Source organism: Glandiceps talaboti, chromosome 19, assembly GCF_964340395.1.
Source record: "Glandiceps talaboti chromosome 19, keGlaTala1.1, whole genome shotgun sequence".
In the NCBI taxonomy this organism is placed as follows: Eukaryota; Metazoa; Hemichordata; class Enteropneusta; family Spengelidae; genus Glandiceps; species Glandiceps talaboti.
The window spans coordinates 10,609,484-10,637,353 of NC_135567.1; the positions used below are offsets into that span (position 1 = coordinate 10,609,484).

At 36.6% G+C, this 27,870-nt stretch overlaps 2 protein-coding genes across 2 annotated transcripts in view; one reads left to right on the plus strand and one right to left on the minus strand.

Annotated features, from left to right (window-relative positions):
- Positions 1-8,279, minus strand: part of LOC144450225 (uncharacterized) — a 15,929-nt gene extending 7,650 nt beyond the window's left edge. The window contains exons 1-8 of the mRNA XM_078140816.1: positions 8,161-8,279; positions 6,293-7,059; positions 5,307-5,432; positions 4,537-4,673; positions 3,118-3,259; positions 1,925-2,053; positions 973-1,087; positions 191-385 (exon numbers count right to left, since the gene is read on the minus strand). Of these exons, the coding sequence (XP_077996942.1) occupies positions 191-385; positions 973-1,087; positions 1,925-2,053; positions 3,118-3,259; positions 4,537-4,673; positions 5,307-5,432; positions 6,293-7,054 (1,606 nt within the window). The 5' untranslated portion in view covers positions 7,055-7,059; positions 8,161-8,279. The remainder of the gene's footprint in view (positions 1-190; positions 386-972; positions 1,088-1,924; positions 2,054-3,117; positions 3,260-4,536; positions 4,674-5,306; positions 5,433-6,292; positions 7,060-8,160) is intronic.
- A 589-nt stretch (positions 8,280-8,868) lies between these two features.
- LOC144449983 (kinesin-like protein KIF23) lies at positions 8,869-26,450 on the plus strand. The gene is made up of 21 exons (XM_078140549.1): positions 8,869-8,879; positions 8,969-9,032; positions 9,788-10,022; positions 11,072-11,208; positions 11,481-11,611; positions 11,973-12,137; positions 13,184-13,216; positions 13,680-13,792; positions 14,266-14,387; positions 15,089-15,271; positions 15,819-15,938; positions 16,602-16,698; positions 17,149-17,264; positions 18,020-18,122; positions 18,806-19,035; positions 19,710-19,820; positions 20,478-20,853; positions 21,300-21,436; positions 22,028-22,189; positions 23,431-23,495; positions 24,739-26,450. Exons 1-21 carry the CDS (start codon positions 8,869-8,871, stop codon positions 24,755-24,757), a joined length of 2,730 nt encoding a protein of 909 aa, XP_077996675.1. The 3' UTR covers positions 24,758-26,450.
- The last annotated feature ends 1,420 nt before the right edge of the window (positions 26,451-27,870 follow it).

The following is a 27,870-nucleotide window of genomic DNA, read 5'->3' on the forward strand; positions in this document are numbered from 1 at the left end:
CAAAGGTGCAAATTGAATGCTGTTTACATACACTGATCCCCAAGAGCATTGTTCATGAACTTTTCCAGCATAATGTTTTAAACATGCAAGCATAGTTCATGCGCAATGTCCCATTATGCTTGATCTGTACTGTCGTCTGCAAAAACAAACACAGGTCATAACTTGAATAGAAATTGGAGTCAAAACTTACTTATTGTAGCTTTCTGAAAACACATCACTGTTGCCATGGAAATATCTGGATTATTTGTCAAATCCAAACAGGAAAGGTTACAGAGCACACCTGTCATCTGATTGGTCAATGTGTTGATGATGTCATCAGTCAGCATACAGTTGACCAGACTTAGTGAAGTCAACTCACTGACCTGGTCTGTCTGTTTTACTGTTTCTACAAAATATCAAATAATGACCATTTCATTCTTTGTACAGTAAAGAAACACAACAGATAAGACCAAAAAAAAAATTGTTTCTGGTCAAGACATTTTGTCTGAGGTGACGCGATGATGTGAATATTTTTCTACTATTTATGACATTTATTGTTCTTTTATTTGGTACTTTAGAGCAAGTGTGTATGTGGGGCAGATTTGCTTGTTCACGATTGGCTCTACTCTGCAGCTGTCTTCACTGAAGCAGCAATTAATGTAGGGAAGGTTATTTATGTGTCTGTTTCTCTGTATACCATTACATTGCTGTCCTCAAGACTGTATCTATTGATGGATAATATTCAATGTCAAGTTAAATCTATGCTACATTAGCTGTGTGTGTGTGTGTGTGTGTGTGTGTGTGTGTGTGTGTGTGGGTGTGTGTCTGTGTGTGTATGTACGTATGTATGTATGTATGTATGTATGTATGTATGTATGTATGTATGTATGTCTGTCTGTCTGTCTGTCTGTCTGTCTGTCTGTCTGTCTGTCTGTCTGTCTGTCTGTATGTATGTATGTATGTATGTATGTATGTATGTATGTATCCCCTTACCTGTCATTGCTGTGTCTCTATTCACTATCTTGCTATCATCTAGACACAGTGTATGTAGTGATGGGTGATATACACAGGCTAGTAATATATCCACCGTATCAGCAGCACTACCAAGCTGTCATGAAAAATAGTTAACAATCAGGGCTTGCAGCCATAGATTTGTCAGCATAATTTTTTATTACAGATGTCATGTATAAACTGTTATCCATGTACATGTACTTGGTGTCTACAATCTACAAACAGTCTGCTTACAACAACAACAACAACAACAACAACAACAACAACAACAACAACAACAAAAACAACAATAACAACAATAAATCACCAACTATGGACCCATTGATGTCACACATTCCCATATGTGACAGAGAGGTACTGGGTATGTAAGGGTGTCTTTCAAAGCTAAGAGTTTGCTTACAACAACAAACTACAAACAAATCACCTACAAATGTCACACCTTCCCATATCTTGCTCTAAAGTAAAAGCTTAGGAACCAGCTTCTATTTGACATCTGACAGGCCTCCAGCCTGAATTGCTTAAAATGCAAAACTGTGAAGACTCGGTTGTTTAACAAAACTTTTAGAAAGCATATAGTGTGGTCTAACTATTCATCAACTCAGAACAGATCAGTTGCTATGGAGTTGGAGCTACACAGAGTTATATTGATTGATTGATTGATTGATTGATTGATAGATTGATTGGTAGAGAGATTGACTGATAGATAGATAGATTGATTACTAGCTTGACTGATTGATTGATTGATGATTGATAATTTGATCAAATAATTGACTGATTGACTGATAGATATATGATGGAATGTTCGATTTATACTGTAGATTGATAATTAGTTTGAATTTGATAGATTATTGATAGATTGATCAATAGATTGATAAACTGATTGATAGAAGTACAATGAACACATGACAAATTTTGCAATGTTTGTATTATTTACCTCATTGCCTCCAAGATTCAGTTTCTTTAAAGACTTGTTGCTTAGCAACCCCTCCGATAGAGACTTCATCCCTTTCGCATCAAGACCAGTTGATTTCATCTGAAGTACCTCAATTTTGCAGTTTGGCTTCTACAAAACATGACACAAAAACAATTAGTATAATATTATGTACTTACATCAGTGCGCCCTCTATGGCAATGTGATGCGCCATGCCACTGACACACCCTATCTCTTACTATGAGATGACCAGTGTGTCCTCTAAGCCAATTTGACGTGCCACTGATGTACACAATTTCTAGTGACACACCAAAATTTGTTGTTACCCTATCTCTTACTATGTGGTGAGTGTGCCCTCTAAGCCGATTTGACGCGCCACTAACGCACACAATTTCTAGTGATGCACCAAAATTTGGTGTTCTTCTATCTCTTACTATGTGGTGAGTGTGCCCTCTAAGCCAATTTGATATGCCACTGACACAATTTCTAGTGACACACCAAAATTTGGTGTTCCCTTATCTCTTACTATGTGGTGACCAGTGTACCCTCTTAGCCAATTTGACGTGCCACTGACGCACACAATTTCTAGTGACACACCAAAATTGTTGTTACCCTATCTCTTACTATGTGGTGAGTGTGCCCTCTAAGCCAATTTGACGTGCCACTGACACACACAATTTCTAGTGATGCACCAAAATTTGGTGTTACCCTATCTCTTACTATGAGGTGAGTGTGCCCTCTAAGCCAATTTGACGCACCACTGACGTACACAATTTCTAGTGACGCACCAAAATTTGGTGTTCCCCTATCTCTTACTATGTGGTGACCAGTGTACCCTGTAAGCCAATTTGATGCACCACTGATGCACACAATTTCTAGTGATGCACCAAAATTTGGTGTTCCCCTATCTCTTACTATGTGGTGATTGTGCCCTCTAAGCCAATATGATGCACCACTGACGTACACAATTTCTAGTGACACTCCAAATTTTGGTGTTCCCCTATCTCTTACTATGTGGTGACTCACAAGAAATCAGTTTTTCTCATTTTGACTCACAACAACAACCTTCAAAGCTTCTGCCATCAACTGTCCAGTATGAAATCCATCACTTAACTGATTATGAAATAGGGTGGGTGTCAATTGTTTGGGGATGGGGTGGGAGGAAGGTGCATTGACCTGATAATTTGTCCACTCACCTTCACAAACTCTGCCATCAATTGTCCAGAATGACACCCATCAGTTAATTGGTTATGACTACAATCCAACTCTACCAGTGATGTATTGTCAGAAAGATTTTCCAAAAACACATTCAAATCGGTTGATCCACAACTTGCAAAACTGGAATGGAAAAAAAGTTTGAATTACAGACACTGTAGTTCTTAAGACCTGTTCGCTCAGAGCTGGACAATAGTTTACAATGAAATTTGACCTAGTGTCTGAGTTAGACTGAGATACGTTGTGACATTTCGCCCCCACCAGCCTCCTCTCACAGGGGTTGGCCGAGAGAGAGAGAGAGAGAGAGAGAGAGAGAGAGAGAGAGAGAGAGAGAGAGAGAGAGAGAGAGAGAGAGAGAGAGAGAGAGAGAGAGAGAGAGAGAGAGAGAGAGAGAGAGAGAGAGAGAGAGAGAGAGAGAGAGAGAGAGAGAGAGAGAGAGAGAGAGAGAGAGAGAGAGAGAGAGAGAGAGAGAGAGAGAGAGAGAGAGAGAGAGAGAGAGAGAGAGAGAGAGAGAGAGAGAGAGAGAGAGAGAGAGAGAGAGAGAGAGAGAGAGAGAGAGAGAGAGAGAAGAGAAAGAGAGAGAGAGAGAGAAATTACAAAGTAACATTAACACAATTTGATTGGTTGTTACAGGAGAAATGAAGACACCTTGTACTTTCATGGAAATTCACTCATGGGACAAGGTGTTTTTACACAAATGCAAAATAAACAATTATATACAGGGATGTTAATGTTGATTATCAATTAAAAAATAAACAACTGAAGCCATTAAAATTATCAAGTTCATATGTAATGTTTTCATTACTGAGAAGCCTGTTTTTACTGCACTGTGAAAGAATAGCAATGCTCATCAGTGTTCAATGTGATTGGGTAAAGGATCCTGCTGTGTTTGTTGTGTCTCTGTTATTGTTAGTCTAGAGTTAGACTTGCTCTTGTTCTGTGATCTTTTTGTCACTCTTTATTGAATAAAAACAATTGAACATGATTGTTTTCTTTCAAATTCAAGTGAAATAGCGACGTGATTGAATGATTGCAAACAGTCATGTGAACACTAAACCCATAGGGAGACTACTAGTAACAGGGAAAATAAAAAAATGTTAACCACATTTTCAAAACATTCAAAGAATATTAGACAAAAAAAATCTCCTAAGGGACTGGTGTCAGTTTATTCTAGAGTTGAATTGTGTCTTTGTGTTAAAAACATGCCCCATGAGTGAAACTCCATGGCAACCTCATTTCTCCTGTACTTAACCAATGAGATGCTATGTACTTGAGGCACTTGAGTGAGTTGCTTGATCTGATTGGTTGTCAATTGACCAATGAGATGCTACCTACCAGAGACACTTAAGTTAGTCATTTGCTTTGATTGGTTGTCAATTAACCAATGAGATGCTACGTACCTGAGACACTTGAGGGAGTTATTTGATTTCATTGGTGGTCCCACTGTGCGTGAAAAGAAATCCTTACCGAGGGTGTTACTAGACACATCCAGCCATGTCAATGTAGTATTCACAGACAATAGATGACCTATACATTCCTGTAGGTAGAGAAAAAGATACATAATGTTGGAAGCCCATCAATCAACAATCTTGAAACCATGGAAACAGCATTGTTTGGAAAAAGAAAAGAAATATATGTTATGGTTGTAACAGAATAACATACAGCACTGTCTATCTGCCTGAATATTACATATATTTAGTGTAGATATATTACTGACAAAATAACATACAGCACTGTCTATATATCTGCCTGATTATTAGATATTTAGTGTAGATATATTACTGACAAAATAACATACAGCACTGTCTGTATATCTGCCAGATTATTACAGATATTTAATGTAGATATATCACTGACAAAATAACATACAGCACTGTCTGTATATCTGCCTGATTATTACAGATATTTAGTGCAGATATATTACTGACAAAATAACATACAGCACTGTCTGTATATCTGCCAGATTATTACAGATATTTAGTGTAGATATATTACTGACAAAATAACATACAGCACTGTCTGTATATCTGCCTGATTATTAGATATTTAGTGTAGATATATTACTGACAAAATAACATACAGCACTGTCTGTATATCTGCCTGATTATTACAGATATTTAGTGCAGATATATTACTGACAAAATAACATAGTAGTACGATGTATACTCACAGCACTGTCTGTATCTGCCTGGTTATTAGAGATATTCAGTGTAGATATTGTGTGGTTGTATACCAGAGACAAAATAACTGCACGGAAACCCTGTGGTCCAAGTCTGTTACCCGAGACATCTAGTTCCTGTAACGACACAAAATAGTGCAGAAAATTTAAAAAGATAACACTTTATTTCCAACATAAGCAGTGAGTACATTGATACTGTGTAACAACTCTTCTAACAATAATTGAAGAACTATTACTTATTTAAGTTTCTGTTGATATTGTTTGGTTGACTAGGGCTTTTAGTTTTATCAAACATGTGATCATTGAAAGTGAATGCAACTATTATTTCCGCTGTAAACCCATTCCAGCACAAAGCAGGAAGTTGGTTTATTACTGACTCTGGTCTTGTTATATTTATAACATCATAAGTACTCTCAACATGGTCAGTGAAAATTGTCTTAGAGTCACTTATACCACAGGGAGCTCAGGCTCACCAAGCCTACATCATTTTAGCTGTAATGTCCAATGAGTGAAACACCAAGCCTACATCATTTTAGCTGAAATATCCCATGAGTGAAACACCAAGCCTACATCATTTTAGCTGTAATGTCCCAGAAGTGAAACACCAAGCTACATCATTTTAGCTGAAATATCCCACGAGTGAAACACCAAGCCAACATCATTTTAGCTGTAATGTCCCATGAGTGAAACACCAAGCCGACATCATTTTAGCTGTAATGTCCCATGAGTGAAACACCAAGCCTACATCATTTTAGCTGTAATGTCCCATAACTGAAACACCAAGCCTACATCATTTTAGCAGTAATGTCCCATAACTGAAACACCAAGCCTACATCATTTTAGCTGTAACAATAGTTCTAGTTTCTGTCTATCTGAAAACTTGGTTACTTGTCATCTTCAGTAAATTTGACGATATTTTCCAAATCCACAATGTTTTCCAAATCCACAGTGTTTCCTTATCAAAGATAGACACTTACTGTTATGTTTTCCATCCTGGATACCAGCGTTGTCATGGAGAAATCAGGATTCAAAGGAATTCTTTCCAGATGTAAGGAATAGACACCTGGTTTACAATATGCATATAGTTGGTCAGTGTTAACCAATCCACACATAGCTCTCATTGCATTCATAAATTCCTCTTGTGATTGGTTATTCAGATTTCCAGCTGTTGCCTGTGTTGACTTGCCTGATTGGTTACTGGGCGTGTTACTATGGGATGATTTTGTGGTTGCCGTGACAGTACTCTTATCTGAATCCTTCTTGGTAATACTTTGTGTTTGACTAGGTGATGTACCACTGGTTGTCAAGGCAACACTCTTATCTGAATCCTTCGTGGTTATACTTTGTGTTTCATCAGGTGATGTACCACTGGTTGCTATGGCAACACTCTTATCTGAATCTTTCTTGGTAACACTTTCACTTTTGTCAGGTGATGTACCACTGCCTTTAGATTTTATTGATGGACTTTGACTTTTTATTTTTGTGGCAGATTTATTAGAATTTTGTTCAGAAATTGAGCTTTCAGTTTGATTTTTGTTAGACTCTTGTGGTTTTATTTCATCAGAGTTATCAGGACTAACAGCTCCACTGTCTTTTTCCTCCCTTTGAGTGTCGTCATCACCCTGCATTGATGGGGGTTCATCTGTATCCTGGTCTGTATTCTGTTCATTTCTGTCTCCATCGCCATTGACCTTTGAACTTGTATTTTGACTTGTGGGTTGTGAACTTGAACATCCCATAATTTCTGCAGACAAATAAAAAAATAATATGATTGGGTACACTTCTTAATTCCTGAGGATTGCCACACATTATAGCCTTATAAACATTTCATGTGATTTGCTCGGTATTATGTCTTTTTTTGGCAATTATGATAACGGATGAATCCCCCACCCTACACTGCTGGAGGTGGAAGGGGGGGGGGGTTCTCATTCAAACATAAAATGGGCATGTGTCACCTAAAGGTGTCTACCGTTTGGCCGTCCATATTTGAAATGGATTGAAGTTGTTTTCAAATTTGTTCTGTCTGTAGCATGTCTCCTGGGAAAAATTGTAGGTATTTTATTTTATTTTTTTTATTTTGTTCTTGTTTCGCCATGGGATTTGCTAGCTACACATTAACAACACTTCCTTAGATGATTCTGAGTAACCCCCCCCCCCCACAGTAATTAGGGAGAACCAAAAATGTACAAAAATGTACCCTCTCCCCCCTGCACGTTAACTGGACGAGAAAGTAAAAAAGTAACATCGACCAACTTTTAGTTAGCATTTATTACACTCATTGCCAGAGCTAGAGTTGCAATGATTGTGTAGGTTATAGTTTTTTTATTTTGAGGTTTTTAAAAAAAAAATTTAGTAAGTGTTTTGTCGTTCCGAGGTTTGCTCTCAAAAACTTAGCCCAGAATGATCAAGAGCTAGATAACAAATAAACAACCCCTCTCAAAGCCAAAACCTATTGGTATTGCACCCCCCCCTCAATGGCCTCATCATCAAAGGCACCCCCCCCCCCCCCCACCATTGTAGAAAGGATGTAGATGAAGAATCTGAAGATTCAGGCAGGGGCAAGACCCTTCCTTCGTAATTCTGACATGATACACTCATACATGATACATGTACCACCAGTCACACTGTACTACAAGCAGAACGCGGCCCGTACGCGAAAACTATACTTGTATTAGCTCTGGCAACCAGACACCGACAAACGACATCACACTTGCCAGCAGTCAGTGATGATTTGTATTTCAAAGTTTGTACAACAGCAAGGTTACTTAGCTTCGATATGATTTACATAGTGGAATTTCGGTGATCAGTAAAAGTTTACAAAGATGAGTACAATATAGGTACTTACATTTATATCCCGGCATACATATCAGAGGCTACAGTGTACGTACATCGCAGGCTATGGTCAGCGAGCTCACGATCGATACTCGATCGGCTTTCACGTATGTGTTGCCGTGCGATCGTTTGATGACCTCCCGCAACCATAACAAACTTCTTGCTGAGGTATCTTTTAAAGTTTATGGCATCATGACGATATTTCTGTGGAAAAGATATTATGAAAATTATTATCTTATTTAAAACATCATATTTTATTATGGATGTTGCTCTATCGAGAACAAAATCTTCGATAATTGAAGAATAAATCTCGTGCTGTAAATAAGGCAATAAGATCAGTGTCTAGTTAAAATTGACCTCTGGGTCAAAGGTTATTAGGATGATACGAAATGACCAAAACAATGCCAGCATTTAAAGTATTTTACGAAACGTCACAGTTTTATTTTATTTAATAGATTTTGATCATATTGGACGTAATTAGCACAAGACAACGTTCGATATTTTAAATATTCATGCTATCGACAAATTTCGTTGTTGCGCCCTCAGCGGTAATTTTATACCAAAGCTGCTGTGATTGGTCGACTATCCTTCGAACGAAATTTGAATTGTTTAGATTCCGATAGTGAACGATCAAAAGAATACAACACACGTTGTTTCCCGCAATCAGCGTTCAAATTCAATTTCACTGCCAAAATATCGAATACCTGAAAAGTTTGTAATCATGAAGCCCACGTAAGTATACGAAGATGCTTCTGAGTTGATTTGCGGTCGAATTGTGCTTTAGAATATGTGAAATGTACTGATTTTTCTTTCTTCCACAGCCGGGGCAAGACACCCAAGAAAACTCCAAGGAAAATCGCAAGCAACGCTAAAGACCCAGTTGAGGTATGAGAGATGGTAGTTTTTGTGTGTGAACTTCCGAACCACAATATCTGCTGTAATTATAAACCTTTAGGCTTTTCACAAGTTGTAAAAAACATAAATTTGAGAAATACTTCCCACCATTTCGAGTTCCCGTCACTGCGTCAGTCATGCATGTCATTGTCAGTGCGTCACTTCGACTTCGACGAGCCTTCATTTTTATTCAGACTATCTCCGATTACAGTTGGTGAGGCACGTACGGAATATTCTTTGACTGTACATCATACATACCAGACCCTTTGTCTTTGTTTTATTTGTGAATCGGAGCTTCAATCTACAAGAATAATAGAATTTGGTAATCGTAATGTACCCTACGTCAATTTTGAACTTTGTTATTGTCATATTGATATGGTTTCATATCCGCCATCTTGAAGTTGAATCGAGATAGTCTTTTGTCAGGACAAAACATACTTGGTAAAAATCTATCTCTGAAAGTCACAGCTCAACGCTACACATATTATGTATGTATAATATTCGAAATCCTTCCCTTTGATTTCAAATCATCGTGATAATGAGGGTGAGGGTAAGAATGGTCTGGTCATTCAGCATTTTAATTTCTAGCTGGCTTTGTTTTTATTTGCATTTACACAAATACCTGATACACAAACCTATCAAACTCAAGTATACTGAAGACTGCCTTAGGTAGGACATCATACATCTAGATAAGGCTAGTAACCGATGTTATAATGTTTCATCTACATTTGTATTTTGAATTTTAGGTTTATTGTCGTCTCCGACCCAAAGATGAAGATGATGGCGAGGAGAGTATTGAAGTAATTAATAGTACCACTGTACAGTTAGCACCACCACAATGTTCTATCGCTTACAAGAGTGGACATTACAAGGAAACGCAGTACAAGTTCAAGTACGTCTTTCCTGACGACACATCACAAAAAGCTCTCTTTGATCACGTTTGCTACCCACTGGTCAACGATTTGATTAGAGGAAAGAATGGTAAGGATTCTATACAAGGGTGTGAAACCCTTCCAGTTGCTAACATATGCTGGTGAAGTATTTGTGTCAGCCTAGTGTTAGCACTGAACTAGCCTGGTGTTAACATTGGACTGGTGCAGATATTAACCCCTCCAGTTGCTAACACATACTGGTGAGGTGTTAGTGTCAGCCTAGTGTTAGCACTGAGCTAGTCTGGTGTTAACATAGGACTGGTACAGGTATTAACCCTTCCAGCTGCTATGCTAACACATACTGGTGAGGTGTTAGTGTCAGCCTAGTGTTAGCACTGAGCTAGTGTGGTGTTAACATAGGACTGGTACAGGTATTAACCCTTCCAGCTGCTATGCTAACACATACTGGTGAGGTGTTAGTGTCAGCACTGAGCTAGTCTGGTGTTAACATAGGACTAATGCAGATATTAACCCTTCCAGTTGCTAACACATACTGGTGAGGTGTTACAGGGGTGAACAAATCCACTGGTCCTGGGTCCGGGTCTAGCGATTTTTTTGGGCGGACCACACAAATTGTACCTTGTCTGGTCCGTTGGACCAGTACCTTACTGTTAATAACTATGTTAAAAAGTCATCTGAATATACAGATTCATATGTAAGATTTAATGTTTCACATTAGCGGGACCTTGGACCACTAATTCTTTCAGCAGGACCACTGGAATTTTTAAGGTACTGGTCCGGGGACCAGCAGTTCACAAAATGATTTGTTCACCCCTGTGTTAAAACCAGCTCAGTGTTCGCTGAATATGTTATGTTTGTGGTCTTAATTTTTTGAGAATCCAGCTGTATATGTGTATGAGAGGCTTTCTGCCACTACATGTAACCTGAAGTGTAGCATCATATTTTCCCCCACTTTTGGTCAATATAATTTCTATGGGCTACATACTATACAGGAAGCCAGATGATGTTTTCTAATAATGTGTAGTATTTTCTATATTAAGAAAAAAATATTTGTAAGGTAGATTTTTCTAAGTGTTTGTATTTTGCATAAAACTGAATTCATAAAATGGTAAATTTGTGGGTTTTTTTTTTTATTAGGTTTACTGTTTACATACGGAGTAACAGGTTCAGGTAAAACCTACACGGTGACGGGTAGTCCACAGGATGGCGGTGTGTTACCAAGGTGTCTGGATGTACTGTTTAATAGCATTGATGACCTACAAGCTAAGAAATACGTAAGTTTTCTGTCTAATGATTAATGTAGGGCTTTCTCTGGACAAAGGAACAAGATAATCGGTGTTAGACCAATGTATTTTGTCTGTCTTAATTCTTAATTTCTTTGCAGAATAAAATTTTTCGGATTTAGGTGAAACCGAACTTTTTGGTCAAATCTCTCCTATGATTTACATTTTTCGTTGGAATATTTTATTAAATGTGTATAAGTTTATGTTGGCATATTCCATTCCATAGCAGGTGTTAAATGTTGGCCTGTTCCATTTCATAATAGGTGTTTAAGCCAGACAGAATGAACGGTTTTGATGTGCAGACTGAGACCGATGCTATGGTGGAAAGACAAAAGAAAGATTTGATAATCCCACTTAATCCACCCTCTACGCCAGCAACACCAAGATCAAGGTAAAAAAAATGCACGTTTGTTTATTTTTTTTATGGCCTATGTTTCCACTAAAGGTAATAGGCTGTTAGGAGTCATGAATATTTGTTGTTCAACCATTGAAATTTGCATAATATACCTATGATGTGTCCACTGAAGGTAATAATCTCTAAGTCTTAGGGGTCATGAATATTCATTGTTCAATCATTGAAATTTGCATAACATACCTATGATGTGCGAAAATGAAGTTCAGCAATTGCATTGACACCAGACCCCCTCCCCCTTAATGAACTAGGCTTGTTTATTTCAAGCTTGTGTGACACTGATCGTCCTTGAATGGTATTTCAGCATTTAGAATTTGTCAAAACTCTACTCATGTTTTTCTTGTAGGTGTCGTGACGATGTGCGAGTGACTCGTGTTCCCGACACGACAAAGATAGACGAAGTTGAAGAGGATAACAACTACGCAGTCTTTGTGTCGTACATCGAAATCTACAACAACTACGTGTACGACTTGTTAGAAGACACACCGATGGACGCCATCAATCCCAGGTAAGGTACTTTCATTTCAGAGACAGAGGAAAACTAAACACATCCATTCTAATACAGTAATATACATATTTTTACACACAGAGAGACGATAGTTTTCACAGCTCAGTGGAATTTTTGTTTTAACCCCTTTTCACCACAATTCCCGTTATTACAGGAACATGCAAGTGCTAAGGGCAATCCAATTCATTTGAACGTTATATGTGATATTTCTTACATAAATTAGTAATTGAAAAGTATAAAGGGAGAAGTTTATTGTGAGAGGGAAAAATATGGGAGAGATAACAATTTATGTTTGATGAAGTAATACAAATTACAGGTAAAAGGTTGAGGGATCACTGAACAACTGCATATCATACACATTTTTATGTTCCTAAGAACAATTTAGTTAGATAAGAAACAGGCTTCCCACAGACCACTCAATACAAATATAAACAACACCTATTCATGCCAACAAGCAGGCACTGTATGTGGACACACATATCACTTGTAACTTTGAATCAATACACTTGTATATGTCAAAATCTAAGTCTGCAATTTGATAACTTTCAATAGCTTGTTTGTTCCTACAGGAGGATGTGTGTGTGTGTCTGTGTATCAGTAGGGGTTGGATGATGTTGTTTATATTTGTATTGACTGGTCTGTGAGAAGCCTGTTTCTTATCTATCTAAATCGTTCTTGTAATTATAATTTCCATGGTTACACTGATGTTTTCAGAGAGAGAGAGAGAGGGATTTAGTGTAGATATGTAAAGGGCCAGTAGCTTTCCAAAAATAACAGGCCACTCCGCAATCTTTTGCCAGTTACTTTTCGAGAATTTATTTTAAAAATTAGTTATAGGTACATTTTCCATCGTTATATGTCAAATTCCCGGGTTTCACACTTCGATATTACCATATGCTATTAGGGTATAGCGCATTTGACCAGCAATTTTTATGATCAGGTACATTTTTCTCAGACAATGCGAGTGAAAACAGAATTTAACAGGTTTCACAATTGATTTTCTATGTATTTTTTTTTCTTTTTTCTGCTCACTATACAAACTGAAGGTTTACAACTAGAATACAGGAATATATGATGACGTAGGTTGTGTTCTGTTCTGTTTTATAGTGCAGTGTTACTATATACTGTCCTGTGGGTGTATTACACTGTTCTGTTATATAGTGTGGTGGTGCTATATACTGTGTTGTTCTATGGGTGTATTACACTTCTGTTCTATAGTGTAGTGTTACTACATGCTGTGGGTGCATGTTCATTTTCATTTTATTTTACAATATTTTATGAGTGCATGGAGCTATAGTTTATTGCAATTTTTTCCATAGTAATCCAGTACACCTAATTAGCATGACATTTGCATAATATTTACATAAAAATTAGCATGTGAGCCATAATATTTTTGTATAGATCCGGAAGACCAAGTTTGTAGAAATACACAAATTGCCTGGCATGTCGTTCCTCTTTAGATAATTCAGTTCAAAGATTGCGATAAAATTTCAAACTTTCTTGTTCCTTACATAGTCTGATATTTTATACTTCTATCAACAGACCACCCCAGTCTAAGATTCTGCGTGAAGATAACAACCACAATATGTATGTGAGTGGATGTACAGAAATTGAAGTTAAGAGTACGAATGACGCTTACGATATCTTCCTTAGAGGTAAGATTATTATTACATGTATAATATGTACATGTAAGTATGTAAGTGGGTGTATACAGAAATTGAAGTTAAGAGTATGGATGACGCGTACGATATCTTCCTTAGAGGTAAGATTATCCTTAGATGCTATCTGCTCACATCTACCGATAGTCACATGGATTTATGTAAAACAGAATTCTGTGCTACATGTAACTTGTAAATTACCACCAACAGCAGTGTGCCTTCTAAGCCAATTTGACGTGCCACTAAGGCACACAATTTCTAGTGACACACCAAAATTTCGTGTTCCCCTATCTCTTACTATGTGGTGAATGTGCCCTTTAAGCCAATTTGACGTGACACTGATGCACATAATTTTTAGTGATGCACCAAAATTTGGTGTTCCTCTATCTCTTACTATGTGGTGAGTGTGTCCTCTAAGCCGATTTGACATGCCACTGATGCACACAATTATCTTTTGTATTACTCAACAGGTCAGAAAAGACGACGTGTCGCCAACACCCAACTAAACCGTGAATCAAGTCGTAGTCATAGTGTGTTTAACATCAGATTGGTACAAGCACCTTTGGACTCACTAGGAGAAGAAGTTGTCCAGGTAATTAAAACATGAATAATATGACAACCCCATGATGCGTGAGTGCAAGTTTGATGTACTCGAGGTATTTCCACGAGTACTTGCAGTGTTTCATTTGTTAATTGACAACGTTAAAATGAGAAACACTGAAGTAAAGTACTTTCTCTATGTGCTACACTCATTTATAGCATTCATATCAAGTGTAAAAGTAAATGTATACTGTTTCAATTGGTTTATTTACAAGCCTAGCACATGGCCTTCTCAGGTGGTCATGAAACAGTATACTTTTATAGTTGATATGGATGGTATAATCGATTGTTTTACATACAGAAAACACTTTACTTTGGTGTTAGGGGTTGTACTTGATATGGATGCTATAATCATTTGTTTTACATACAGAAAACACTTTACTTTGGTGTTATGGGTTGTACTTGATATGGATGATATAAATGATTGTGGTACATACAGAAAACACTTTACTTTGGTGTTATGGGTTGTAGAAAGGCCACATGCTAGGCTTGTAAATAAACTAATTGAAACGGTGTACTTTTACACTTGATATGAATACTATAAACGCACAGAGAAAGTGCTCAACTTCAGTGTTACTCGTAATATGAATGCTATAAATGAGTGCATCACATAGAGAAAGTGCTTTACTTCAGTGTTACTTGTAAGTTTTAGTTTTTGATCCTCAGTTGGCATCTTTGCTTCTTTTTTTTCAGGATAAAGATCAGATTTGTATGTCCCAGTTATCCTTAGTAGATCTAGCAGGGAGTGAAAGAACCCATAGAACTAAGAACTCCGGTGATAGATTACGTGAAGCGGGTAACATCAATGCTTCACTCATGACGCTGCGGTCTTGTATCGAAACACTACGTGAAAATCAACAAAACGGTTGTGATAAGGTCAGTGTTGTGTGTGTTCTTGTAAGACTACTTAATAACTCATGACACAATCATGTTCTTTATATACGATGTAAAGATCAACAGAAAAGTGCTGAGTATTTTGTACAGTAACATAGCACTATGGAATTGTGCTAAAATACCATGTTTTTTTTAAAGGGCGGTAAGTATGTAAAACTTACCTGAGTTCTCCACCAAAATTATATTACAATGTATTGGAACTATGCCTGTTTATCAAATTTACCCCTGTCTGTTACCAGACTGGTTTGAAATTACCTTTTTCTTTTATAGTCCAAGTGGACGGTGACCTCTAGTCCTATATTCCTGAACTGAAAACAAAATTCCTCTATCTATTGGAAATATGTGTTATAAAAAATACTGTCTGTAAATCTTCCATCCTTTAAATCATCACATAATTAGTTGTAGTCTGAGTGGGCTACCAGCTACAAATTATGGTAGTCACATGACAAGAATGTGGTAAGTCTGTAGACGCAGGACTACTGTTAATTTCGAGCCCTGCAGTAACAACATTTCTCATTTCTGCCTATAGATGGTGCCCTACCGTGACAGTAAAGTGACACATCTATTCAAGAATTACTTTGATGGTGAGGGTAAAGTCAGGATGGTAGTTTGTATTAACCCGGCAGCTGTCGACTATGATGAAAATATTGTAAGTCAAAACCATGCATACATCTTTTTTCTCCTCTTTTTTTTTTCGGTAAAAATGTAATTTTCCAGACATACACTGAGCTGAGAGATTCACTATCGTATATCATTGTATAATTTGCATGATTGGATCAAGCCAATCTATGATCACGGTCACAATTTAGTGTTTGAAATGAACCAATCACAATGATTTAGTGTTTGAAATGAACCAGTCACAATGATTTAGTGTTTGAAATGGACCAATCACAACCAATAGTAGTTAGTGTTTGAAATGGACCAATCACAGTCAATATTTAGTATTTGAAATGGACCAATCACAATCATGATTTAGTGTTTGAAATGGACCAATCATATCATGGCTTACATGTTGTTTGGAAATGGAATGGACCAATCACACTCAAGATTTGTTATGTCAGTTATCATGCCTCAAACCAAATATTGCCATAATGCAGTGTGTTGACTTGGAAAACATGACCGGAAGTAGTGACAAGTGTCTTTTATGGCAACATTCGTAGGGCTCTTCTAGGAACTTATTCTAAAACCATGACTTTGGTGATGACAAGATGGCAGACAACAAGTAATTCAGTCCCCAGAGAGCTTTTTTCCTTGAATCAGTAATTTTGTCTTTGATTGATAGACAACTTTGTTTTTATCTATCCCCTATCAGCATGTTATGAGGTTCGCTGAGGTAACCCAAGAAGTACAAGTCAACAGACCAACAGCTGTACGATTTGATGTTGGATTAACACCTGGTAGAAGACGAGGTAAGTACAAGTCAACAGACCCATGGCTGTACGATTTGATCTTGGATTAACTAAAATAAATGCCTTCTTGTACATGAACACAATATACCAGTCTAGTAATTAGTAAAAATAAGTAGTGACTAAAATGTCTTCTTGTACATGAACACAATATACCAGTCTAGTAATTAGTAAAAATAAGTAGTGACTAAAGTGTCTTCTTGTACATGAACACAATATACCAGTCTAGTAATTAGTAAAAATTAGTCTTTGACAACTTGCTGAAGACTCCAAAAATGCAAAATTTTCTGGTAGTGAAAATATCTAGGTTTACTGTATTCTATTTACAATTGTTGTTTTTGTATTTGCAGCCAATCAAATGTCAAAAACCAGCTATTTCTTGGTTAGAATTTTACCTGTCAGCATACTAGTAATATTCTATTTACTATTGTTGTTTTGTTTTTGTTTTGACAGCCAATCAAATGTACAAAGAAGCACTGTCTAAGTTTCAAGAAGAAGGCATTGATAATGCAATTATACCACCACTACCACCATTACCATGTTCATGGCCTGAATTCCCATCATTACAGGTAAGTCATATTTAAAGGGGTAGGATTCAATCCTTGGCCATTGCATTAATTTTATCTTATCAGTGAAGTGAGTTACAAGGATCGGATAGGATTAGTCTTGTTCTTGTCCGACTTTTTCTAAAATTCTGCGGCTGCCATACAATTGTGTTCACATTTATATCTTAATTCTATTCCAAGACAATCTCAAATTAGTGCATTTTAACTGAATGAAAACCATTGTAGGAAAATGTATTCCTATATCTAGGAAGGAGGCGTTCATACTCAGAACAATAAAATCTAAAGCAAACAACAATATCGGAAGGACATACATAAAGAAATTGAATCATGTTCACTACATCAGATTGGCAATGACTCCACAATAAACAATTACATGTAGATTACCTTTCTGTGATTGGTTTAGTGTCTGTCATATGGTCAAATGATTGGCTGACGGCTGTCACATGTCGGTCACATGATATGCACATTGTTTTTTTTCGCTACAGGTAGCTGATGCAAGTGATGACTTTGCACTCAGAATTTGTATTACCTTTCTGTGATTGGCATAGTATCTGTCACATGGTCAAATAATTGGCTAACGACTGTCACATGTTATGCGCATTGTTTTTTCACTACGACTAGCTGGTGCAAATGATGACTTTGCTATAAAAATTCATATTGTCTTTCTTTGACTTAGTGTCTCACATGGTCAAATGATTGGCTAAAGGCTGTCACATGTCAGTCACATGACATACATATTTGTTTGTTCTTCAATACAGATTGCTGATGCAAGCGATGACTCCACATTAAGAAATTTGATTGCCTTCCTGACAGAACAACTGCATCGACGAAACACTCTGTTAGATGACATTCGAAGAAAACGTAAGCTTATTTTATAATAACACAGTAGTTGGTATCAGAGTAGTGAAACCACTGTCAGCTATCACACTTCATGTCTGTCAGCTATCGTGCACTGTGTCGCCATCGCACAATCAGTGACATGGTTTTTTAAAACCCTGTCATTGGTGGGGGGGGGGCATCTTTTGTCAATATAAGTCGCTAGACAAGTAGTGACAACCCTTAGGTCAGAAGTATTTTCCAGCTGAACGAAGAAGAATATTGAAGAATAACATAATAAGGAACTTGCAAACCCGCCATGTTGAATGTTGCATCATGGGAAATGTGATAATAAATACTAATCAATTGGTATTATGAACAATATTGTTATATTTGTAACCACAAATGATCAATTCATAGTCACCCTGACCATTGTGAGAGGTTTATTTTATCGGTAGCTCCAGATTAGGTAATACGATAACCTCAGATAATCCCATAGTCCTTTGCGTCTGAGCATGCTCAGTCTGGATTGCAAGTTTCCTATTATACCAGTGCCAGTAATAACTAATATCGAAGAAAAATTGGGGAAGGTAAAGGTAGTTTTCAACGTTTAGACTCATTTGGAACACAGCAGAATCAGCGACGGAAACACGTCTTGTTGTGACAGAACGACCAGAGGATGTATTCCATATTTTTTGTTCAACTTGGTATAATTCTTGTTTTTCCAGAGGGTGCTTTCCGACAGCTTTTGGTTGACTTTGAAAGAGAGCATGAAGACTTGAGACTCGGACACGATACCTTGAGAGCAAGGAATGAGGAGTTGGAGTCTAAAGTGTCTGCAAAAGACAGGGAATATCACAAACTTGAGAAGAAAATGAAAAATCTGGAAGCCACCAATACCATGCTACATCGACAAACTCAACTCTATGAACAAGATCTTAGAGATTTACAGAACCAGGTAAATATCTTGTTATGTGTCTGTCACCTGATTCAATCAGGATTTGTGATTGGTTACTAGACATTTATTAGTCATATGATTAGCTAAGTCTGTCACGGTCCTGTCATGTGGTCAAATAAAAGACCTTGTCACTTGGTGTATCAGAGATTTGTGATTGGTTACCAGGCATTTATGAGCAATGTGATTGGCTAAGTCTATCAAACCCTTCATATGCTGAAAATTAGTGAAATAGAGCAGGGAAAATGCCATGTCACATGTCTGTCATGTGATGTATTTGGAGATTCATGATTGGTTACTTGACATATATGAGCAATATGATTGGCTAAAGTGCTAGCCGTGTGTTTGTCACATGTTAAAACAATAGACAGTTTTGCAGAATAAGAACATAAGAAGTCAATTTTAACTAAATAGTTTATTTAATGGTTTGATTAGGCCAATTGTGTGCCTTGTGTCAAATCAAGAAATCCCATGACCATGTTACTGTTTTGAGCCAGGTGATTGGCTAAAAGTTGTCACATGTTGAGATGATTGGCCAGCTTCTGTCACATGGTCAAATAATACAAGTGTGATTGGTTACTGAAATGACCTGTGATTTGTTTATTAGTAGTCTGCTCGTCCAGTGAAAATATTTTGGTATTTTTAAATTAAATGATAATTTTTCTTGTTCGGTTCAGGTTGGTCAGAAAAACAAAGACTTGCTGAAAGTCCGAGATGAGAAACGACGAGTGCAGTCGGCAATGAAAGGAATAATGGACAGTGAGAAAGATAGATGGCAGAAGGAATGTGTAAGTAAATATTTTATTTTATTTCGTGTTCCGTATTATGTATACAGCTACACCAATACATTTTCCCACAGGTGATTCAATACTGTTTGGGTTGTACAATGAGTAAGTCATTAAAATATGGGCAGAGAATTTGTAAGTTATAACCAGGTCTGTCATAATTCACAGCACCTGCAGTAGAATTCTACCACTTAATTTTGTCATAAAAATATGTCTATTCGATATCTTGATTGACATAACTTCCAGTCCACACACTACACATACATTACTGTAGGCACGTACGTGTGGGAATAAGTTGCCCCAGTCGTTCTATTTTGACCCTCTAGCATGAGGTAAAATACTATTGCAGGTACTGAGAATAAGTCAACCTTCTTGTTCTATTTTGACCCTCTAGCATGAGATAAAATGGTATTACAGGTACCGAGAATAAGCCAACCTTCTTGTTCTATTTTGACCCCCTAGCATGAGGTAAAATGGTATTACAGGTACTGAGAATAAGTCAACATTCTTGTTCTATTTTGACCTCCTAGCATGAGGTAAAATGTTATTGTAGGTACTGAGAATAAGTCAACCTTCTTGTTCTATTTGGACCCTCTAGCGTGAGGTAAAATGCTATTACAGTTACCGAGAATTAATGGTATTTTTTAATACAATTTTTAGGAGAAAAGAATTAAAGCGAAACAGATGGAGATGCAGAATAAGATTTGGGTGAAGGACGAAAAACTACGACAACTGAAAGAAATCGTTTGCGTGGACGGCGCCAACGCTCTCACTAGCGAATCTGAATCAGAACCCGATCCTAGGCGTGGTCGACCACCCACTAGACCAAAACCTGCACCCAGGGGGAAAACACCTAACACTGATAGAGGGATGTATGGTCAAAAGAGTGGCATCAGTTCAAAATACCGATCTAAGTCGCCACCTCCTGTACCATCACGGTCTCATATTCCACCAGTGCGACTACGACACCGTAGATCAAAATCTACTAATGCCGACACTTGGGTTGATCATAAACCAATGTCTACGCTAGAAACAGGTAAAATATACATTATTCTTGATTATGACATGACATAAGGTTATGAGTGCATGACATTACTTTTTAGTGTTAATGCCTAAAAAAAAATATTTGGTCCTGGTTACCTGACCCCACCTAGTTTTTCATTGCCGACCCTAATTCAAGAAAAAAAAATGAAAATTGCAAAAATTGTGAAGTCTCACGACAGAAACTGAGATGAACTTAAAATGGCAAAGAGTGTGTGTGCTGCTCTTGTGTCACTCGGTGGGGATGACTGGTCAGCTTTGATAACGAATTCATATCCAAATTCCAATTACTTTTAATGTTATTTCACTCTTAAAAAAAAAAAAAAAACGTGCCTCAGTGTTCATACTATTTAGCAACATGTTGTAATGTGATGACTTAGAATTGAAACATTGCCCTGTTTTCAAAGAAACTTATGATGATATTATTTTGTCTTTTCTTAGAAACTGTTCTGCAGCCAAACATTAAAAAGAAGAAAACTGTGGCCACACCACACAAGAAAGACTTGAAAGTAGACAAGTATATACTAACACATCAAGAAGAAGATTCACAGGGAGAAGTAGAAACTCAACTCATCAAGGTAAGTCTTGTCATTTTACAAGATTCACAGGGAGAAGTAGTTTCATAAACTTGCAGTCTTGTCATATACAAGCAAGGGTTTGAGGCAACACTTCTGGTGTCTATAACAATATTGAATAACATGAATAAAGACAATATCAAAAAGTTCTGTCAAGTTCTTGTTTATAATTATTTCAGTATCTTGAATCGATAGTTAATATCTAATTATAAAACACAGAGAAATATATATATTTAACTCGATCGAATCGCGCTGGATACAGGACACTGTGCTGTGGAGTGTACCGATTGAATAGCACCCGTGACGGCCATAGAATTTACTTCTCTCTTATCGCCAACTCGAATGATTCGAATCTTGGCAAACGGCCATGAAAATACTGGAATTTGAAAATTTAACCTCCACGAGCTCAGAATTTGCTTGAAGTTTGCTCATTTGCTAAAAAAGAAGGGGTAGGACACTTTGGTGTTCTTTTTCGTCAAAAATACACGGTAAATACTCTAGTAACTGAGTCTAAAATCAAGAACAAATGTCGAACTTCACATTTGCCTAATCTAATATCTCTCTCTCTCTCTCTCTCTCTCTCTCTCTCTGTAGGGTGATGTCTTCTCTACTCGAGGTGGAGGTCATTCAGTACAGTTCACCGATATTGAGAAGTTGAATCAAGAATCGCCAACAAGTGCGCGTAAAAGGAAATCGTCAAGTGAAGGAGAAAGCAATGGACCTGAAAGTGGAGAATGGACTGACGTTGAAACCAGGGTATGTACATGCAGTCATTGCAGAAATTACATGTATTGTAGTGTGTACTTATCTATACGGGAGAAAAATTACCAAATGTAGAAATTTCAATTGTTACTGGCATCTCTGTTTTGATGAACAATACAATTAAAATTAAACTTTGGGGAAACAAATATGGGAAAGGTAATTTATTACCACAACTGTGACTGATGAAGAGACCCTAGAGCTGGTTTAAATATGCCTTAAAAGAAGGATCGACTACGACCGATCCGAGGATTATCATACGCCAAGTTTGCCTTGTGTCCCCAGCAAAGTGTTCATACAATTTTGCAAACCATTGTAAGACAAACAAAAAATAATTCTACTTTTGCCTTAGTGACACAAATCAACCCAAAATTTAAGAGTTCCAACCTGAACATAACAACCATGAAGTTCCTTATCTCTAACCCAACTACCAGACAACTTTGTTGTTGAATTTTGTCCATGTTTAGAGCCCCATTCCCCCTCCATACATGAAAGACAGCTGTGTTCATATTCAGAGCCCACCCCCGCCCCTCCTTACATGAAAGACAACTGTGTTGTAATGTTCAGAGCCCCACTCCCCCTCATACCAAAAGATATACTAATTGCAGGAATTTCAATTGTTTTTATCATACAAGTCTTGATTACCCAGACTCTGTCACTTGGGACTCTCATTTCTGCGCCCCCCCCCCCCCCAATAAAAAAATAGTTTAACTTGTAACTTAATTTTCTGTATCATAAATTGGAGCCAATTCTATTGCTAGACGTGAATCAACATATCCTGCTGTCCTCTAAGCCAAATTGACAATTTCTAGTGACGCGCCAAAATTTGGTGTTCCCCTATCTCTTACTATGTGGCAACTCACAAGAAATGCCAGTTTTTATCATTTTGACTCGCAACAGCAAAATTTGGCTATCATTGGAGGACACACTGTGAGAATGAATGTCCACGGATCCTGGACTCATACTTACAAACAAAACATTTCTACTTACAAAGTCAAGTAATTCTTTAGAAGATGATTCAACATGATTTAGTTGTTAAAATAACATGAAACTCATTTAAATATGAAACAAAAGTTGCAGACTTTATGAATTTTTTAACATTTAAAAAAAAAAAATTAATTTTAGTGTGCTGTGGGTATAGAAGGGAGACCAGGACAGGCTTGACCCATCACGAGTACACAAAAGTTGCAGACTATGAATTTTTTAATATTTAATTTTTTTTTTTTTTTTAATTTTAGTGTGCTGTGGGTATAGAAGGTAGACCAGGACAGGCAGACCCATCACTAGTACATGCCCACCCAAAGTAAGTCAATTTATAATTTTATAATTTTGTTTCTATAATTCTTAACAAAAAAATGTAGTCTTTCTAGTTCAGTCGTAATGGCAATTTTGAAAGTTTTGACTCACATTTACTGAACCAAATGCATTGGATACAAGATGATGTGATGCAGAGCGATCAGGGTATGAAACACCATATTTTTGGTTTGAACTTGTTCAACCTGGTTTGTACGTGTGGTATAGTTACATGTACCACTGACTGGTATATGGTTTTAAAGTGGTCATATGGATGAGAATTGGGTATTTATTTTGGATTTTAAATTCCTAAACAACTTTATTATGCTTTCTACTTGAAAAAACAATGTGAAATAACATATACCAAGTCAGTGTTTGATAGTCAATAGATCACAAAACATTACAATGAGTAACACTGCCGCAAAGCACTTTCTGTATGTGCTACACTCATTTATACCATTCATATCAAGTGCAAAAGTATACTGTTTCAATTGGTTTATTTACAAGCCTAGCATGTGGCCTTTCTAATGTGGTCAATTGGCAAATGAAACAGTATACTTTTACACTTGATATGGATGCTATAAATGATTGTGATACATACAGAAAATGTTTTACTTTGGTGTTATGGGTTGTACTTGATATGGATGCTATAAATGATTGTCATACATACAGAAAACGCTTAACTTTGGTGTTATGGGTTGTACTTGATATGAATGCTATAAACGATTGTGGTACATACAGAAAACGCTTTACTTTGGTGTTATGGGTTGTAAAATTATTGTATTAAAATGTTGTACGTACAATAACAAACTTTTTACACTATCTTTCTGCAAGTAATTGAGTTACAAACAAGATCTTGGTATATGTTATTTCACATTGGTATTTCAAGTAGAAAGACATACTAAACATGTTTTATGAATTAAAATTCGAAAATGAATACCCAATTCTCATCCATATTTCCACTTTAAGACATTTTAACCCCTTCAATACTGAAAACATTCCCGCCAAAATTGTTTGGACAAAATTCTTGTTTTATGTAAGTTTTTGGCATGTATCAACTTCATTTTAGACTGGAATTAAAGAAATGTTTCTTCCTAATAAAGTAATATTGTTGTAATTATGAAAATATTAATATAATTGGGTCCCCATATTATTTAAAACTCGTCTCTAGTCATGAAAGGGTTAAAGTAGATTTCACTCGTGTCTTTACTAAATTTGTAACAAATGTTTCCTTCATTTTTATTTTCTCTCAGACGTCTGAAGAGCAAGTAGAAGAAACCAGTAACCATGGAAATATTTACAATTTTGTACCAAACTTTTGATATTAACCTGTGATAATGTACAATAGATAAATTTTCATAATCATGATACTTAGAAGAAAAAATCAGTAAATTTTTAATAAAATGTTTAGAATACGAGTATCATAGTTCAAGTTAGAAACCAGCCATAACACCCCTATTGTTTTCTGATAGTGGTACAATCCAATTGTGTTTCTAACCTTGGGTTCATCCATTTGACAACAGATAGGGGAGATAGGTGTAGATAGAATGGAACTTAGTGATAAAGAGATGATGAATATTAATTGTTAACAATTATCTTTTGTGTTTTTTTCCCTGATGTGTACAATTTCTGTATTTTTGTATTGAAAGTGATTCTGACTATTTAAAGCAAATACATAAGATCTGACTATTTGCATGAAAGTCCTTGAAGCAATCAGATGTTGGATCTAATCCCCAACTTTTGCTTTATTCAGCCAAGGAAAAAACAAGTGACCTAAGGGGGCTTGTCACTATGAGTCTATCTTCTTACCATATCATTTCTTTTCATCTGTCATCTACAACCATTTCAGAGAAATATTTAGCCAATCCATGATAGTTCAATTATATATTTACATAATGCTTCCCCACTGCCATCTGGTCACTGCCATAGTGACCAATCATTGCTGTTTAGCACCTGTGTATTTTCTTTTTCAATATGTTTAACCAATTTTAGACAATGAACAGCCAATCAATGATAGTGAAAATATATATTTGCATAATGCTTATCCACTGCCATCTGGTCACTGCCATAGTGACCAATCACTGCTAGTTAGTACTTGTGTATTTTCTTGTATAACTAATTTTAGACAATTAACAGCCAATCAATGATAGTGAAAATATATATTTGCATAATGCTTATTCACTGACACCTGGTCTCTACTATATTAACCAATCACTTGCTAAGTAATTGTTTATATTTGCAGTTCATTTTCAACCAATGGAAGAAAATATGTAGCCAATCAATGCTAGTGAAAATATCTATTTACATAATGCTTATTCACTGCCACCTGGTCACTGCAATGGTGACCAATCACTGCTGTTTAGTGATTGTATCTTGATCTTTGTTTTAAGTTTATTCAATAATCAATGAAAGAAAATATATAGCTAATTAAGTATACAGTGAATTTCACAATATTGTTCATCTTTTCTGTTTGCTACAACCACGCAGACACCAACGAGAAAGTCTCAGAAACTGCATATGCCACACTTCAATAACAAGGTCGCATTATATGTTACATTTAGTCTCAATGAAATAAACCATTTAAATGTATTGCAACTCAGTACAGACATTTGGGCACCAATGTTTTTTTCTTAGTACGAGTATCAAACACTGGACGAAGGACGAATAAAATTAAAGTCCTTTGCAGTGTTCATTTGATGTCTGTATGGTGGCATGCGTAGTTCATTTCACTTAGACCAAATGTAGCAAGAAACTGTACTTATTCAATCTTTGCTATCTTAAAGTGTAGCATGTCCAGTTTGTGGTTGTGTCAAACAGAAAATCTGCACAGTATTAAGAAATTCGCTTTAGTTGAAAATATATATATTTACATAATGCTTACTCACTGCCACCTGGTTTCTACCAGATTGACCATTGACTGCTCCTTTAGTAATTGTACATCTTTATAGTTCTGTTCAACTTTATAGTGTTGTATATTTTTTGATACTTTGTTGCGTTTGATGTAGTATTATCACATTGTAGCAAATAAAGCTAGGTATCCCAAGCAATATTATCAATTTATTGTGTTTGTATTCTGTGATTGTGACAGTACGACACTGGTAATCGTGACTTCTCATTTCTAAGATAGACGCAAACTAAATCTATCATTCTTCAGTGTGGTAGATTACACAAGTGGGTGATAGCGGTTCCTCTGTTGTGTGATTCTAATCACCCTGTGATCAACATAGTGTAAACATTGGAAGTCCCATAAACAGCACTTCAAGTTCGTGAAACTCTAAATAAACTATAGTTTTCAGAGACGCCTCCCTACTGAGACCAAAGTCCATTCAATAGCTCATCACTGTTGTATTAACGTGACAATAGGGAACTTGCAATCCAGACTGAGCATGCTCAGATGCAAAGGACTATGGGATTATCTGTGGTTATCATAATACCTAATCTGGAGCTACCAATAAAATAAACCTCCCACAATGGTCAGGGTAATTATGAATTGATTATCTGTGGTTACAAACAATGTAACAATATTGTTTATAATACTAATTGGTTAGTATTTATTGTCAAATTTCCCATGATGCAACATTCAACATGGCGGGTTTGCAAGTTCCATATCATAGTTTTAGTTTTTGTCTATCTTAGAAAACAAAGGTTTAACTACCAGGGTAATAATACTTCAAGTTTTCACTTCGCTCAAGAATATTGCCTGTTTTGAATTTTGAATAGGTTTGAATGAAAGAAGGATTCACTGATACTGCAAAAGGGTGGGTAGATGTTGAAACTCAAAAACTTCCTTTCGTGGTGTTGAGTGACTGACCAAATACACTTCATATATATTGCCATTTAGCTCACTGCTCTGTCCACCCCTGGGGAGAGTACTCCCACTTATTGGGTATATGTATATGTGCTGCCCTTTGGGGTGGGGCTTTTCACCCTGTGGTCTAAAATGGATACTGTATTTTTTGAAGATAAGGAGTCTAAAATGGGGTCCACTTTTACACAATTTTCGATTTTGTTTGGTCAAAACTGGGGTCCTGGAAGGAACTGCATAATAATTTCTCGACGAGTTCGAAATTTCCCTTGTAAATGGTTAACACTTTCATATTGGTGATTATGTATTTTGGTCTACAATGGGGTCTTCTAAAATTTTGGCACATGTTTACGTTTTTATCCTGATCGCCTCTATAGGATAAAAACGTAAACATGTACCACGAACTTGACGAAGGTCAATTCAGGCAAAATAACGAAGGTAAAATAGTGGATTTTAATCAGATTGCTTCTAATATTGCTTCTTGTGTCCCCAGCAAAGAGTGTTCATACAATTTGACAAACCACTGTAAGACAAACAAAAAAGTTCCACTTTTGACATTTTGCCCATCCCTGTAAAAGTT

What these genes read in the sequence shown, in the direction of transcription:
- LOC144449983 (XM_078140549.1), top strand. An exon ending in AACAAAACGGTTGTGATAAG is followed by an intron (nt 15,272 to 15,818) that starts GTCAGTGTTGTG and finishes TTCTGCCTATAG; the next exon opens with ATGGTGCCCTACCGTGACAG. An exon ending in CTGAATTCCCATCATTACAG is followed by an intron (nt 17,265 to 18,019) that starts GTAAGTCATATT and finishes TCTTCAATACAG; the next exon opens with ATTGCTGATGCAAGCGATGA.